The sequence below is a fragment of the Anguilla rostrata genome, chromosome 3 (genome assembly GCF_018555375.3).
Source record: "Anguilla rostrata isolate EN2019 chromosome 3, ASM1855537v3, whole genome shotgun sequence".
In the NCBI taxonomy this organism is placed as follows: domain Eukaryota; kingdom Metazoa; phylum Chordata; class Actinopteri; order Anguilliformes; family Anguillidae; genus Anguilla; species Anguilla rostrata.
Genome location: NC_057935.1, coordinates 16,990,287 through 17,005,838, shown reverse-complemented (window position 1 = coordinate 17,005,838; position 15,552 = coordinate 16,990,287). Strand labels below are relative to the sequence as shown.

General features: G+C 39.6%; 1 protein-coding gene across 1 annotated transcript in view; it reads right to left on the bottom strand.

The window, feature by feature from the left end:
• Positions 1–8,101, bottom strand: part of LOC135250334 (vertebrate ancient opsin-like) — a 31,666-nt gene extending 23,565 nt beyond the window's left edge. The window contains exon 1 of the mRNA XM_064326535.1: positions 6,845–8,101. Coding sequence (XP_064182605.1) covers positions 6,845–7,214 — 370 coding nt within the window. The 5' untranslated portion in view covers positions 7,215–8,101. The remainder of the gene's footprint in view (positions 1–6,844) is intronic.
• Positions 8,102–15,552: the final 7,451 nt, after the last annotated feature.

Here is a 15,552-nt window from a genome sequence, read left to right as displayed (position 1 = left end):
TTTGTTTTTGGTCCACATGTACCATGACTGTGAAGAATCTTTATAGCTTCACTCCAGCTTCTGATCTTCAAATGCTCACTAACTAAGAACTGATTACCCTCCAGGATTTAACTTTACCAAATAAGAGCAGACCTTGAGCTGGTAGAACATTTCTCTGAAAAAAACCTGCATTTACTTATGTGATTGTACACAAATGTATATCATATGCACTTATTCACAAGGCTGGAAAAATACAGTGCGTGAAAAAGTATTTGGCCCCTTCCTGATTTCCCCTATGATTGCATATTTGTCACACTGAACAGTTTCTGATCTTTAGACAAAATGATGCAACTATATTATACAACTGGAACTTGAGTAAACAGAAGACACATTTTTTACACAATTCATTTAATGAAAAATGTTATCACCCAAATCACCCATGTGAAAAATTGCCCCCTTAAACTTATTAACAGGTTGTACCATCTTTAGCAGCAACCAAATACTTCCTTACACGGTGATATTAGCCTTTAACATTCTTGTGGAGGAATGCAGGACTTTGACTAGGCCACTCCGAAACTTTAATTTTGTTTCTTCTCAGCCAATCAGATGTGGACTTGCCTTTATGTTTAGGATCATTGTCTTGCTACATAACCCAATTATGCTTATGCTTCAACTCACAGATAGATGACCGGACATTCTCCGTAAGAATGTTCTGGGGCAAAGCAAAATGCATGCTTCAATAATGGCAAGCCATCCAGGTCCTGAGGCAGCAAAGCATCTCCACACTATCATACTACCATCATGTTTGACTGTTGTTCTTACTGTGAAACATTGTAGTTGCATTATGCCAGACATAATGGGACCCATGCCATCCAATAAGTTCCACTTCTGACTCATCTATCCATAGAATAAAAGGCTTGGGGATTATCCAGGTGCTTTTTTACAAATGTGAGATGAGCATTGATGTTTCTCTTGGATATCAGTGGTTTCCGCCTTGCTGCTCTCCCATGAATCCCACTTTTGCCCCGTCTCTTTCTTATCATGAAGTCATGAACACTGAGGCTAGAGGCCTGCTGTTCTTTGGATGTTCTTCTGGGATCTTTTGTGACTTACTGGGTGAGTTGTCGCTGCATCCTTGGAGAAATTTTGGCAGGCTAGCCACTCCTGGGAAGATTCAACACTGTTCTGAGAGTCCTCCATTTTGAGATAATGGATTTCACTGTGATTTGGTGGAGTCCCAGAGCCTGAGAAATGGCTTTGTAACCCTTTCCAGACTGATATTTCAACACATTTATTTTCTAATCTTCTGGAATTTCCTTTGATCATGGCAAAGTGTGTTTGTAGAAACTTTGTGGTGACTACATCGCTCTGATGTTAAGATTTAAGATGAGTGAGGTTTAGATTCAACAAGGCTGACTGTGTTCAATTAACTGAACCTAATAATCAATTAAGTTTGATTTATTGGTTGATTGAGTAACTAAAGGGGCAATTACTTCACATGGGTGATATGGGTGTTTGATAACCTTTTTCATTAATTAAATGAAATAATTATTTAACAATGCATTGTGTGTTTACTCAGTTTTTCTCTGTCTAATATTACATTTTGTCTAAAGATCGGAAACCATTCAGCGTGACAAAGATTCAATAATAGAGGAAATCAGGAAGTGGCCAAATACAACACTCTATTCTGTATAATTTCTATATATAAAGCATGCAACCATGGTGACAATCAATGCCCCCTTACGCCCCCAAGTGAACCTGTTCAAACTACTTAAATTTGTAAAGCAAACAGGGGGTGTCTCGTGGCGTAGCCTGTAGAGCACTGTCCACATACTCATTATGAGCCATGACGTCGGCGGTTTGGGTCAGACCACGTGACCTTTGTTGCACGTCTCTCCCTCTCTTCCCCCGTTCTTCCTGTCTCTCTACACTGTTCTGTCCAATAAAGCTAAAAATTCTAATTCTAGCTACTGTAAAAACCCAAGAAATGACCATGAAATGTGATTTCTTTACAAGAGAAATTACAGGTTCACAAAAGCACTCGCCACAATTTAAAATAAAAATGTTGGCCTGGTTGGAGCATTTTATTATTGTTAGGTGTCCATGTACATTAACTAAGCTGTTTATGTATTCATAGAATAATTAAAATCACCAGGTTTTAATTTGTACCATGCCTGGGCAAAAAGATAAGGGATCAAATGAAAGTCCTCCAGGGCATCATATGCAGTTCTTTATGAACCAATCATTGCTCTTAATTACTTCATTAGCCTGCTGCTCTGCACTTTTCAGATTACAACTGCACTCAAGAAATGCATTCTGGGGAAGCCTCATGTAGAAATAAACACAACTGATTTCTAATTGGACCAATAAGACAAGGAGGACTGGTTTGACCAATCGGCTGCCCAGCATACACATGACCCTTTGTAGGTGGTAGTTGGGTACCCATAGTATAATCCCTCTAGCTGAATCTCTAACAGCCAAGCTTTTCATTGCTTAACAGCATGGGGCCTCAGATGTTAAGCACGTGATTATGTATTGTTTATGACATTACTCCCAAAGGGATCACAGTGCTTTTCCCTTCTAACACAAACTGTCACATTTACAGAACTGTAGTAAGACTGTGTAAGGTTGTGGTGATATAACAATGTTTTTTTTTTTAATCATCAGATACCATCCTGATGTTTCCCCAGTGTTTGTGAACTGTCTGGCCAGACCAAACAGTGAATAACTCTAATGGACAGCATTAATGGTGGGCCCCAGACAAACACAGAACCTAACCACCTTCAAAGAATATCAGAGGAAACAAATATTAAAGAATGACCATAGAAACTTGCAAAACTGGGGGACTAATTTTTCTGGTGAGTCATGACACTGCCATGAAAAGTGCTCCTTGTTTTAATTAACTGCAAAACATAACTGCACTTCAGAAAATGTCCATTTATATTTAGGGTACATTCAGATGTTAGACCATACAACGAGGCAAACTAATATTTCAAGGTGTTTACCCAGAAGGCTTCTGTAATACTAAATAACTGATAAATAAATAAACCATGACCCAAGGTGATTAATGAAATCCATGTATATGCAGGACGGTGAAAATGGCACTCAAGGTGGGTTGAGAAACCGCAGCTCTAAAACACTCGCCCAGCTTGGCACTGATTCAAACCCCATGCTGCCCATTTAGTCACAGATTCATAATGTAATTACATGGAACGTGTGCCAAGGTTGGTGGTTTTAATGTCAAGGCTTAGTTGCACAATGAAACACATTACCGAACGATTATCGTCGTCACTCAGCCTTTGTAAAACAACATTTTTTTGTTTGTTTTTTTTTTTCAAGCAAGCTTGAATTCCAGCGTAATTTAAAGGAAGGTTTTGGTGTGTTTGACAGAATGCATCCACACTTGTCCAAAGCCTTTTTCAGTCAGTGCCAGGACAGATGAACTTTCACACATGGGTTAAAATGTTGTGCTAAGGCTATGGCTAGCATGGCTGCTTTTCAATATTTGAAAAGTGTTCAGTTTTTCAAGTTTAAACACATTCTTTTGGTAAACATTATGAAGGCCCCAAGCTAGATTTGAGGCCATTCACCCACATTTTTATTTTTAATGTAAAATGAAAATTAACTTTTTTTAAAATCTGTTAATTGGTCTGAGTCTTCAAACCCACACAATCTCTCCTGAATTCACTTGATGATCACAGCCATTGCAAGAATAAACTCTACACTGAAGCCCCTCCCCTGCCATGGCATTACAATTCTACAGGTAAACATAAACATCAGTGCATTCCAGAGAAAATCCATTTTCCACAGTACCAAGCCATCTCTGCAATATGAATGGCATTGGGAATGTATTAAAAGCTCAACGGTGGTTGCTCAAGCAACCACCACACTACCTGGACATTTCCTAAGCCATACAGAGTATGAATCCACCACATTTGTCTTCAGTAAATTATTTGTATAATGGAGTGAAACACAATAGAATTCATATCTCTGGCTCAGAATAATTGTACTCAGAATTGTGCTCAGAATATTAAGCTCACATATGTGGAGGAGAAAGACAAGAGCAACATTATGTAAATACATAAATAACCAATAACACCATCTACCATTTCACAGAGATAAACATAAAGTGCCTCTGCATCCCCTACAAACAACAATAAATAAAATAAAACATCAAGTGCTGCCTGCAAATCATGGATAACCATTAAAAAATGCCAGAGGGGGAACTGTGCGGTGCAGCCTGTAGAGTGCTCAACTCCTAACACATAAATTAATCAGGGCAGCAGGGGTTGGATTCCCTGCCATAACATTCCCTGTACTGTGATACCATCTCCATCTCCATCGTCTTAAGAAGGGCAGCTTCTCCACTCTCCCTTCTTTATTAAAATACCCCAAATATTATTCATGAAAATATTATTCATACTAATTTGTGTTCATTTGGTTTCATTACTTCTTTTCTTTACTGATTGATTAGTGACTATGCTGACGATCACCTCATGCACAAAATACTAGGCTATTTGTTTGTTTATATACAGTCTATGGGACAAGCGAAACAAATCCCGCCTGGATGAATATTTTCAGTCACAAAAATAAGAAGTGTCAGGGACAAAAGAGGATGACTGGGCAGCCTAAAGTAATGCATCTGGAAATGTGTATTTGACAGTTTCTCTGTGAAAAAGAGCACACAAATAAAATTGAATTTAAAGGGGAATTTCACTTTATAACACTTTGGGGGTCATTTTCACACCTACCCGGGCTTTTGTATGCACCCCAGACAGTTTTTAGATTGCTTGCTTCAATATTTAGATATTTCGATATACCCGTGTACCCCCCCATCCAATAGAAGCCCATTCAACATCAAACTCCACATTAGACTCATTGTAAACACACGCCCCTGCGTCTCATGACTGATATTGTCCTTCTAATGAATGTGTCGCCCTTCATTTTTCGATTCCCCTTTAACTGAACATATCCTGCAAACATGATCAAAATTGTAGAGGAAGGAAGAGGATTACCGGCTCACTTCTCTCTGCAGTGAACCTCATTATAACATAAATTACTGTTGCTGGAAACCGACACACTATGTAATTCATGCATGCTTTCTCAGGATATGGAGAATGACCTCGTTATAAGCGGATACTGTATATTGCTATTGTGCTACTGTGGTCATGGGATTCTTGACCTCTATAAAAACGGTACTGATGGAGATTGAGACTAGCAGAGGCTCTGTTGACACCTTTGTCTGAGGGACACCTGTTTGGAGTTTTAGTCACAGTGCCCTTTCCTTTGAGGGAGCTCTACCACCAAAGCAGCTAACAATATTCAAGGGTCACCAGGCGCAGAGCTTGTGGGTTGGGCAGGTGGAGCGGATCCCAATCCGCAGCCATCCCAACCTTAAACCCACTTCATCCCTTTCACATGACTCCCCCCCGCCCCCACCCCCACCACCACCACCACATCTTTTTGACTCACTCAGGCTTGCAGAGCTCACTCTCCAAATCCACTTTAATCTGGTTCTGCTCTACCATGTGCCCCCCATCCCCATCACTTGACTTATTAGGACCAAAGATTTCATCCTGCTTTTAGATTTCAGCACAATCTTCTCAGGGTTGGGGTTGACCCTCTCACCAAGCTCAGAGATTCATGAATTGAAAGAGATCCTTCATCTTAACCCCCCCCCCCCCCCCCCACGCTTACAAGAGATACCTTAAGTAGCCATGCCCACTTCAGCATGTGTCTTACGTTGCTACAGTTTCAGCTCAGACAATTGTAATTACTATGAAATGTCAACATGCACTGATCAATACAGTAACATGGCTCCGTGGCCAGAAGGCTCTTATTTTTGGGCTAGACCGCAACAGCGATACCAGCCCTACAAATGCGAATGTCTGTGACTGAGTGACTGAGTGAGTGATGAAGTTACACCATTGGTCAGCCGAGTTATGAAGTTACAGCATTGGTCAGCCATATACTAGGTTTTAACCTGGTCTTGTTTTTGAGAAAGTCCTGATGCCTATGGTGAACTCCACCCTTTAAAAAAAATCACATATGAAATTTGCCTTTTCACATGTGAAAATCAATTTTTTATGTGACTTTAACCAAAAGAAAACGTGACACGTGAACTAGACATTTCCGCATGTGATTGGTTTTTTTCACGTGAATGAACATTTCCACATGTGAAAAGAAAATAGGTCACACTGTGTCTTCAGATTTTCACGTCACTGACTTTTTAAAATGTGGACAACAATTTCCACATGAGAAAACGAAAATAGTGACTTGAAATAGCATAGATTATCTTCTTCAACTCACATTATCACTTACAGTAATAAGTGGGGTTGTTTTTATAGTTCACATTTGTAGACTACTCTTCACATGTTTGGTGTTCATATGGTTTCAGAAAACGTGGTGTTTTAACACGTGATTTTTTCGTAAAGGCACTGCCATCACGCCACTGGAGCTCATCTGGAATTCAAAGGTGAAAACTTCGTTGATTTCCTCATGGAAATACCTTGCAGATGCAGAACGATACGAGCTGTCATTTGACCAATTTAAACCAAATACCGGATTTTAACTATGTTTTACTGTGCATGTTGTCAATTCGAGGTACCGAAATAAATGTGCGTTTAATTTACGCAGAGGTAATCGTTGCAAAGCGCGTGGCATTGGCTGAAGTTATGCCCTCAAAGTAAAGGAATACAGCGCAATACAATTCCTGAATGCAAAATAAAGACAGGTGAGGAAACAGTGTGAGTTAGCCTAAGTGGCTCACTCTAGTAGTATTGTACCTGCCGCGCTGTCGAAGACCCTTTTCATTCGGCTATGACTGCTATAACAAACTATTTCTTAATTTTCATTAAACACTCACCAAAGCAGGAGTTGATGAAGCCGTACCACATGCAACCACCTTGCCCGACTAACCATCTTCCCCGAACACTTGAGGCGAAGCTGAGCGTGGTACCAAAGAGACAGACCAGCATATCGCTCACACTAATGTTGAGAAGTAGCATGTTCACCGGGGTTCGCAATGTCTTGAACTTGCAGAACAAGATGAGAACGACGAGGTTGTTCAGAAAACCAAATATCATAATAGATCCCAAAAACACAGACATCACATTGAACCCCGTCCGGGATAGTTTCCCCACCGGTGCGTCAGTCCATTCCTGGTCCAGTACGGCATAAGGATACTCCTCGCTGGCGTTGGAGCTATAGTTGAAATCGGCCACTTCCGAAAACATCTTTGGCGGCAGAACCCCCGTATTAAAATCTCATTACTTCATCTGTTCCTGTTCGTTTGAAAAGCAGAGATAAAACATGTAGCCTTCCCGAAAGTTTTCCACCTGAAAATATCGGGCATGTGTATCTTTAAATTCATCACACAACGAGGTCATTCTTAACTAAGACTGAAGTGCGCCTGCCCACTGTAAGTACTTAACTAAATAAACAGGTTTACAGTAAGGCACTGAATAGCTTCCCATTCCGAACGTTACAGATGTGTAAATTGTATGTTCCTGTTCAAGCACTTGCCTTTTATGATCACCTGTTTTAGAGTTAAGCAGATGAAAAATCCCTGGAATAGGCAACTATGTTTGATTAGGGCTTACATTTAAATGTAAAATAAAGCCTTATATTTTAACAGACACCGAGAAAGTTCTGAGCCATTAAGTCCCATTGTAAGAGATGATACCAACAAAAAGCAAACAATAAGGAAGAGTTTCGATGATAGTCTGTATCCATCATAACTGCATCCGTCACGTGGATCTGGAAGCATGCAACTGTAATTTAGCCAATTTTCCTTCTTTGCATTTAAAACAGGTATTTTAATGAGATGTGAAAACAGGTCCCAATATTCCTGAATCGCAATTATGACACGTGCTTAGTGTCTTTACTTTCTAGAGTTCAGAATTTCCAATGACGACAATGTAATCTAATAGCATACCTAACGGAGTATCGAACTGCTAAACGGAATTTACGAATAATACCTGATCTTCACTACGCAATTCAATATTGCTGGCGCACAGCGGTGAAAAATCTGTCCACCTGTGTCTCACGGTTATCTACTCTTACTTCAGCCACCGCACAGCAGTGCTCTCGTTTAGATGTGACTGAAGGCGCATTCGGCGCTTTCTGGCTTTCCAGTAGAGTAATGATAGAGAGCTAAACTCTAGCGTATTTATGGTGACTGCTGCGTAACTGGGTTACGTCAGCATGAATAAGAAAAGGGTACACACTGACAGTAGTGCGTTTGGGGCTGAGAGAATACCCACCGCATATCAACATAGAGTGATATGTGCATGAAAATATCATAAAGGCCTGCACTCGCGCGCGCGCGCACACACACACACACACACACATCGTAAATAGGGAGGAGGGATAACTATCTGTCCTCAAATAAAGTGCCATATTAGTATTAATCAGCATTCGAACCTTTCCGTGTAACCTACCAATTAAAGCCAGGGCCACGTTTGCCAGTTGAGTTAATTAGGCTCGGAACTTTTACTTATTACTTATTAATTTTACACGGATTACGGTTTTATCCGTTCCACACCAGCCCATGAAATCCATTTATACAACTGGATCGTATCGAAGCGTGTAATACCCCCGAAGATCAAGTCAAGAAGACAGATTTTAGGACCTGGATCGATGGTGCATTGACTTGTGCTTGCAGGAGCGACCGTTGTGCTGGTACGAAAACACTTACTAGAAATGACAAACAACCAAATAATGCCTCAAAGATGACATGTGGCTCAGACTCCTTGAAACGAAAAAAAAAAAAAACCCCAGTAGTTTAAATGGACGGAAACAAGACAAATGAATTCTGAAAAAGCGATTAAGTGCTTTGCAGCTCCCCGTAAATTAACTGTATTTATTTATTTCTCAAAAATCTACTCAGCCCTATTCCATGCTGGACATATCCAGAAGCGACTGTGTGCAAAGATTCATGAAGATGAACTGATGTAGATTCCACAGCTGTAATTCAACAGCATGGATTCAGAATGTAGCACACAAAAACAAACTGTTATTGCAAAAACTCAGTGAGCTCAGAGTGAAATTTTCTATCTGGATCACTGAAGAGAAAGAAATTAAATTAATAATCTTGCATAAAAAAGCAATAATCACGTGAAAAATGTGTGTGCGCGCGTGTGTGCCTCAATTAGTTGTGCCAAACGAAATCGGAAATGAAAATACTCAGGCACGCTGTACTTCTACAGATGTGTTCAATCAATCATTAATTACAGTTCATGAGTCTTCAATGTTAGACTGCCTTTAAAGAGTCTTAAGTGTTGACTACCTATAATAATAATAATGATGATGGTGATGATGATGAGTATTATTATTATAGGTAGTCAACACTGAATATTTTTTGAAGGCAGTCTAACACTGAAGACTCAGAAACAGTAATTAACGATTGATTGATTAACTTACTAAATAATCATTGTTTTATATGGTCCCTGGAGAAGAGGTTGCTCCACTAGTTGCAGATTTGAATCAGGTAATTATGCAGACATTAATTAGGACACAAGGATTCTTCTTCTAACCAAGTGTAATTTGGAAAAACAAACAAACAAACAAACACTTAATTGGTGGAATTCATCACCATATGTACACAAGGGAAAATTCCAAATTCCCCATTAAGGGTAAAACACTCAGACACGTTAAGAAGGGATTATAGGCACCATAGGTTAGTAAAAATGAATATCCGTTTGGCAGTCATTCTAGTTCTTCTAATAAATGTCCATTCATTTAAATTTCCTTAAATCAACAGCTTCATACAGAAGGAACTCGAAAACAAATTATTGGCAATCTTCCAGGTTTTTAAAGAGAGGGGGCAGTCTGTTTAAAAAGACAACAAAACCCACCTAAAAAATAAACAAATAAAGCACTTAAATTCTTATTTCTGGTGACTTTTGAGAACAGAATACACTAATTACTATGCTTGTAGGAAGGTGATATGGTTCTTATGTAAACTTCTAATTAATGCAAAAACACCCGGAAGTAAACTCACCTAATATATTTTCCTGACCAAAGTGCTATTCCATAGGGCTCCTCCAGGTGAAAAAGAGCATAACTCTGTGTGCATTATTATCAGGAATTTATATGGTTCAGTTTCCCAGTGAATTGTTAGAATGTGGTGCAGTCATCGATGCAGCAAAAATATCTTTCATGTAGTAATTATATTACATAGGCAACAGAAAACAGTAAGCATGTAATAATTGCCCTAATAATGCTATAACAATACCTCTATGAGCTAGAATTATTTGATCATAAACTGAATGATGCTGATAGGCCCTACAACTTTAGGGTTGTTTTTAAAATAAATACCAAATGTCTGGGCCCTTCCTTTTGACTTACTGCATTATGTTACATTACATTACATTACATTACATTACAGGCATTTGAGTGCTATCAGGCCCTACAAGTGCTAGGGTTTTTTTAGAAAAAAACTAATAGTAAAGTGTCGGTGCCACTTCCTTAGACTCACTGCAGTAGCTAAGTCAAGTCATGCACTGACTGCAAACACAATAAGGCGGTAAGAATGATGAAGATGCAGGAATTAAAATGGCACTCTACATAATGTGCCATGTGTAAGATTTCTGACATATCCACCACATATAAACAACAGCTCCAAATAACTATGTGAATGATACAGCATATTGATTTTACTGCAGTATGGACCACTAAGTAACACAACCTTTACTTTCACGGAGAAATCGTTAATATGCGTACAGGTAGTTATAGCTAGAGAGCTATCTAGATAAATTAGAATTATGTAGCATAGGAGCTAGCATTGAATGGCTACTAAATTATAATTAGCGGTATAAAATCTTATAAGTGCCTATGTCAAGATGGTGCACAAATAACACTTTTTTTTTAGTTTATTAGTTCTCTTATTGTTTCACCACCAGCTATGTTTTCCCTTCATAATAGCTAAACAATGATGCTGACAGCTAACAACTGCCTATCTGCTGTATTGTTAACGGAGCATTTGAAAACAAACTTTGTTTTCATTACTTGGATAACTCCAGTCAGTAGACTATAGCTTACCTTCATGCAAATGTAGCTGGCTGTATTTGCAGTATTGACTGCATGTGTCCAAGTTTTATCCATAACAGACACTTTACCAAGTTTGTATTCAGCTTGCGGAATGGAATGAAAAGAACACCCCGTCCCCCAACAAAAGCTTTTAACCACTTACAGAAGCTTTGTATCCTGTAGCTAAAGTTTTTTTTAAGGTAAATTGTTGCAAACAATGTCGGAGTTAGATGTCGGTGGAAGTAGCATATAGCAACTGTCTCTAAACCGGGATTGGTGAACTGCAGTGTTAATCATTCATTTTCTGAAGGTCTATGTTCTTTGCAGCATAAACTTTGCAGGGCTGGATTTATTGACAGTCTATAAAGATCTTTTGTGGCCTTTCCTACACACGCAAAAAAATGGGTTCCACGCCCATGCCTGTTCTTGACCCTGGATAATGTTGTGCGCATTATATGTCTGTCTTCCTCTGGTCCAGGAATAGTTAGGTCAAGCAAATTTAATGATCTGTGTGACAAGCACAGTGATGGTACCTGTGATTGAATTGTTGTGTACATTACTGTCCAGTAGGATACTTTTATGGGTTTTTATTGCCCTGACAGCAGTCTATGCTTTGCAACTATCATTTCCTAACAAATGCTTACTGAAAATTGTATAGAGCTCTAAAACCTGTACTCAAAACTAAAAACAGTTTGCCACACTGCTAAGGGTACTTAACCCCCCCCCCCCCCCACACACACCACACACACACATAGAAACTCTCACATACACACACACACACACACTCACACTACGTGGGTCAGAAGCAAGAGAGAGGCACAGAAAAATCCCAAATGCTTCAACTTCAAAATTCTAATCCAGTTTTTTTCTTTTTTAGAACAACACATTGAAGCAGTTATTATCGCCTCCTTAGGTCCAGGCAACTGGATTGAAATTGTGGTTATATTCCCCAGAAGTGTCTTCTTAATATTTCTTTCAAGTTTTTAACCCAATTATAACCATTAAATTGAATAAACACTATTAGATTATTGTGACCTGTTCAGCAGACAAGGACTGGGTAGGCGTGTTTCCTGTGCTCATTAACATTAATAGCCATATGACACATGTGACACATATGTAGACCATTCCTCATTGCTATCTAGGTTAGAGCTGGTTAGAGCAGTAACCTTACTCTAGCAGACAAAACAAAAGAAAGCAGCATAAACTAGGCTTTACCATCGTATAGTTAAATCTGAAGATCTTTCAATGTGTAACAACGTTGTAACACTGAGCTACTGTACACTGGCATTAGACTCTATGGTAGTCTCAAACTCCGGACATCACTCCGCAATATCTAGAAGTACCAATAACGCATATATTTGCGCAAATATTGTATTACAATACATATGCATGGGCTATGTATAAAAAGGGTTGTAATTCCTAGACGGATCACCTGATATGAAGATGGACCCTCAAATTAAAACTGACGCTCTGCACTTTGACATCATATTCACAGTTTTTTTTTTTTCAATATATCTTTGGATATTTTATTTTTCAAATTGAGCGTTTGTCCTGAGAGGGATGGATGGGTAGACAGCAGGTAGGAAACTTTTAGATTTTTCTCCACAGCGCAAATTAATGTATGCATTCAAGCATCGCCTTCTAGGGGAAAAAAACGTGTCCTTGGACAAGCATCAAAATAATTTTTCAAAGACTTTCTGTATAACAATATTCATCCTCATTCATCCTATACAAATCTTTGCGTCCTGCTCCTTCAAATGCATCTTTTTGTATGGATAAATTCAATTTTTGAAGGTCTATGATTTACATTGCATTGATTAACCTTGTCCCATCCTCTAACCACCCGGAAACACAGGCACACACACACACATGCATATGCATGCACGCATGCCTGCGCACACACACCCTCTTTTCTGAAATTGCCATGAAGCTCAGTCCTTCTTGTGACTAGTTCTCCATTGAAAACATAACAGAATGAGGATGACACTAACAGCATTCACCCACATGGTGCTGCAGTACAATGTTTCCTGTATGGTGCTCTGTGAAAGTGGAGGCATGTAAACAAACATGTCTGACAGAGGAACAGAGCAGAGTCCAAGCACGCAGTACCTGGAGCATCCACCTGACAGGAAACATGACCGACCTGGAGGCTATTCTACAAAAGAGTGAGAATGTTGCATCTGTGACGGCACGCACTGCAATAGATCATGCATAATAAAAAGATATTTCATATTAAATTTCAGGCGAATGTATACAATTCACAGCTCCACATGACCAAAGCTAGTGCCTGAGGAAACCAGGCTGCTGCTGTGTCATCATAATACAGGGCTACTACACACACACACACACACACACACACACACGCAAACACACACACACACACGAACACACGCGCACACACTCACTCTCGCAGATGCATGCCAGTACACATACAATCCAAGGAAACAACTGATGGCCCCTCGATTGCAGCAGGTAGAGGTTGCGAAGCGAGCTTTTCCCTGTGTGCGCACTTGCTACGCATAACTTATCAACACAGTCCCTATGAGATGGTGCCGATCTGTGGCTGCCATGTTTCTCTGAATGACAATGAGGGCACCTCAGGCCCGGCACCTGTTGCATGCCAACAAGGCTGTTAACAGATCACGGCTCTTTGCCTGAAGACATAGGCCACAGGCACGTGGGCCCATTCCTCCACTCACCGAATCCATGCAGTTTCTTTTTTTTTAGCATTTAAAGTAAATTGTGATATGTGTGTCAATGGTTATTAGTTCATCAAACACGTCATTGTTTTGTGACATTCTGCATGTCTTCCATACTTTTGCGTCATTTAATTGATTCAATACAAACGGTTAAGTACCCGCCAGAGACAAATGTTTCCATGAGTTGGCCTTTCTAGAAAACGCGGGAATGCAGGGCGAGCTGTGTGTGAACTACAACGCCAACATGGAACAACATGGAATATATGAAACAGGGTGCAAGATACTAAACTGAGAGAGAGAGAGATGGATGCAGGTTTAGGCAAAGTTGAGGAATAATTCCTGGATAGTGTGGATATGAGCTTTCCTACACATGTTCAATGATATTCCTTTAGCTGCTTATCCATATGAAGAAGTCCAAAAGGATGTATATTTGGAAATATGCTGTGTGCTGCCCTTGCGAAGGTAACAAAGTGTGGGAATACAAGCCTTCAAAACACAGGGGAGATCAGAAAGCTAGTCAGGGCTGTACAGTAAAAAACAGAGGGCTACCCGTTTATGCTCAACTAGCATTGTTCAGTGGTCAGCCTCTTCTCAGAACTCTCTCCTGCTGTAGGCTGTGTGAACTGTTGTCTGTTAAATATTCACTGGCTCACAGAGGAGTGTGTTGGAGGTGTAGTGCTCTTTGTGTACAGGTGAGGGGGACATAGTGACATAACTTGAGACACAACTGACAATTCCAAAAAAGGGAACACATATTAAAAAAAATTTTTTAAATAACCAAGGGGTTGTAAAGTACAGCTGTATGACTGAAGGTAATGGATGTGCAAGGGACTAGAATTATGTAAAGCAGAGTTGGGCAGTTCCATTCCTTAAGGGTTGCAAAATATGTCGGTTTTTGCTGGCATGCACCAATTACTCTGGTTCAGTTAACTAATTATCTGAATGTACCAATGCTAGTTCACTTGTAGATTATGTCAGCAGCTGTCTCCTTCCATTAACCTATTTTCCTCTGCCCAAACCCTCTTAGGACCCATAGTGTTCACCTCATAGAACTTGTCATGATTCAGGTTTAGTGTAAATTATACTTTATACAATTATACTATACTAAATTGTAAGTACAGCTACGCTGAAGTATTGTAATTAACCGTAATTGTTTGCCGTTGAAACAGTGAGGCATTTGAAAATTGTTTCAGTAATAGGGAGTGTTGGGCATGCAGAAACACGCAGGCCTCTACATGCTAGGAACAGCAAATGACATGAATATACACATGTGCATGCTAACACATTTTTTTATGGGTTAGCTATTTTAAACACAGCTACGCCCACACATACACACACTTTTATATACACATACAATAGGGACACGTGCATTAACACCCATTCGCAAACATGTCTACAACGCAAACAGAGTACTCATGGATGCACACAAACACGCATACACGCACATAGCCTTGAACAGTACTTGCCACGCTTGTGATGTCACTACTTCGATCACAGGGATTGCAGCAGGGTTTCAGTCTGAGTGGGAAGTTAATTCTATTCACTGACTGCGTAATCTTTTTGCATAAAGAAAATACAGCCAAGCAGTGACTAAGCCAGCTTGTGTCCTTATAATAATAATAATAATCATCATCATCATCATAATCATCATCATCAGCATCATCACCATAAAGTTTTCAACTTAGCATTGAACATCATCATCTGTCAGTGGTGTAAAGTTTTAGTTTGAAACATTAAAGGGAGTTGGGAGAAAGTTAAAAGATATACCGCTGATGCTAGATATGGAAATACAGCCATCCTCCTCAGAGGAAATTAGTATCAGAAATGAAGCACCTGTGAAAGA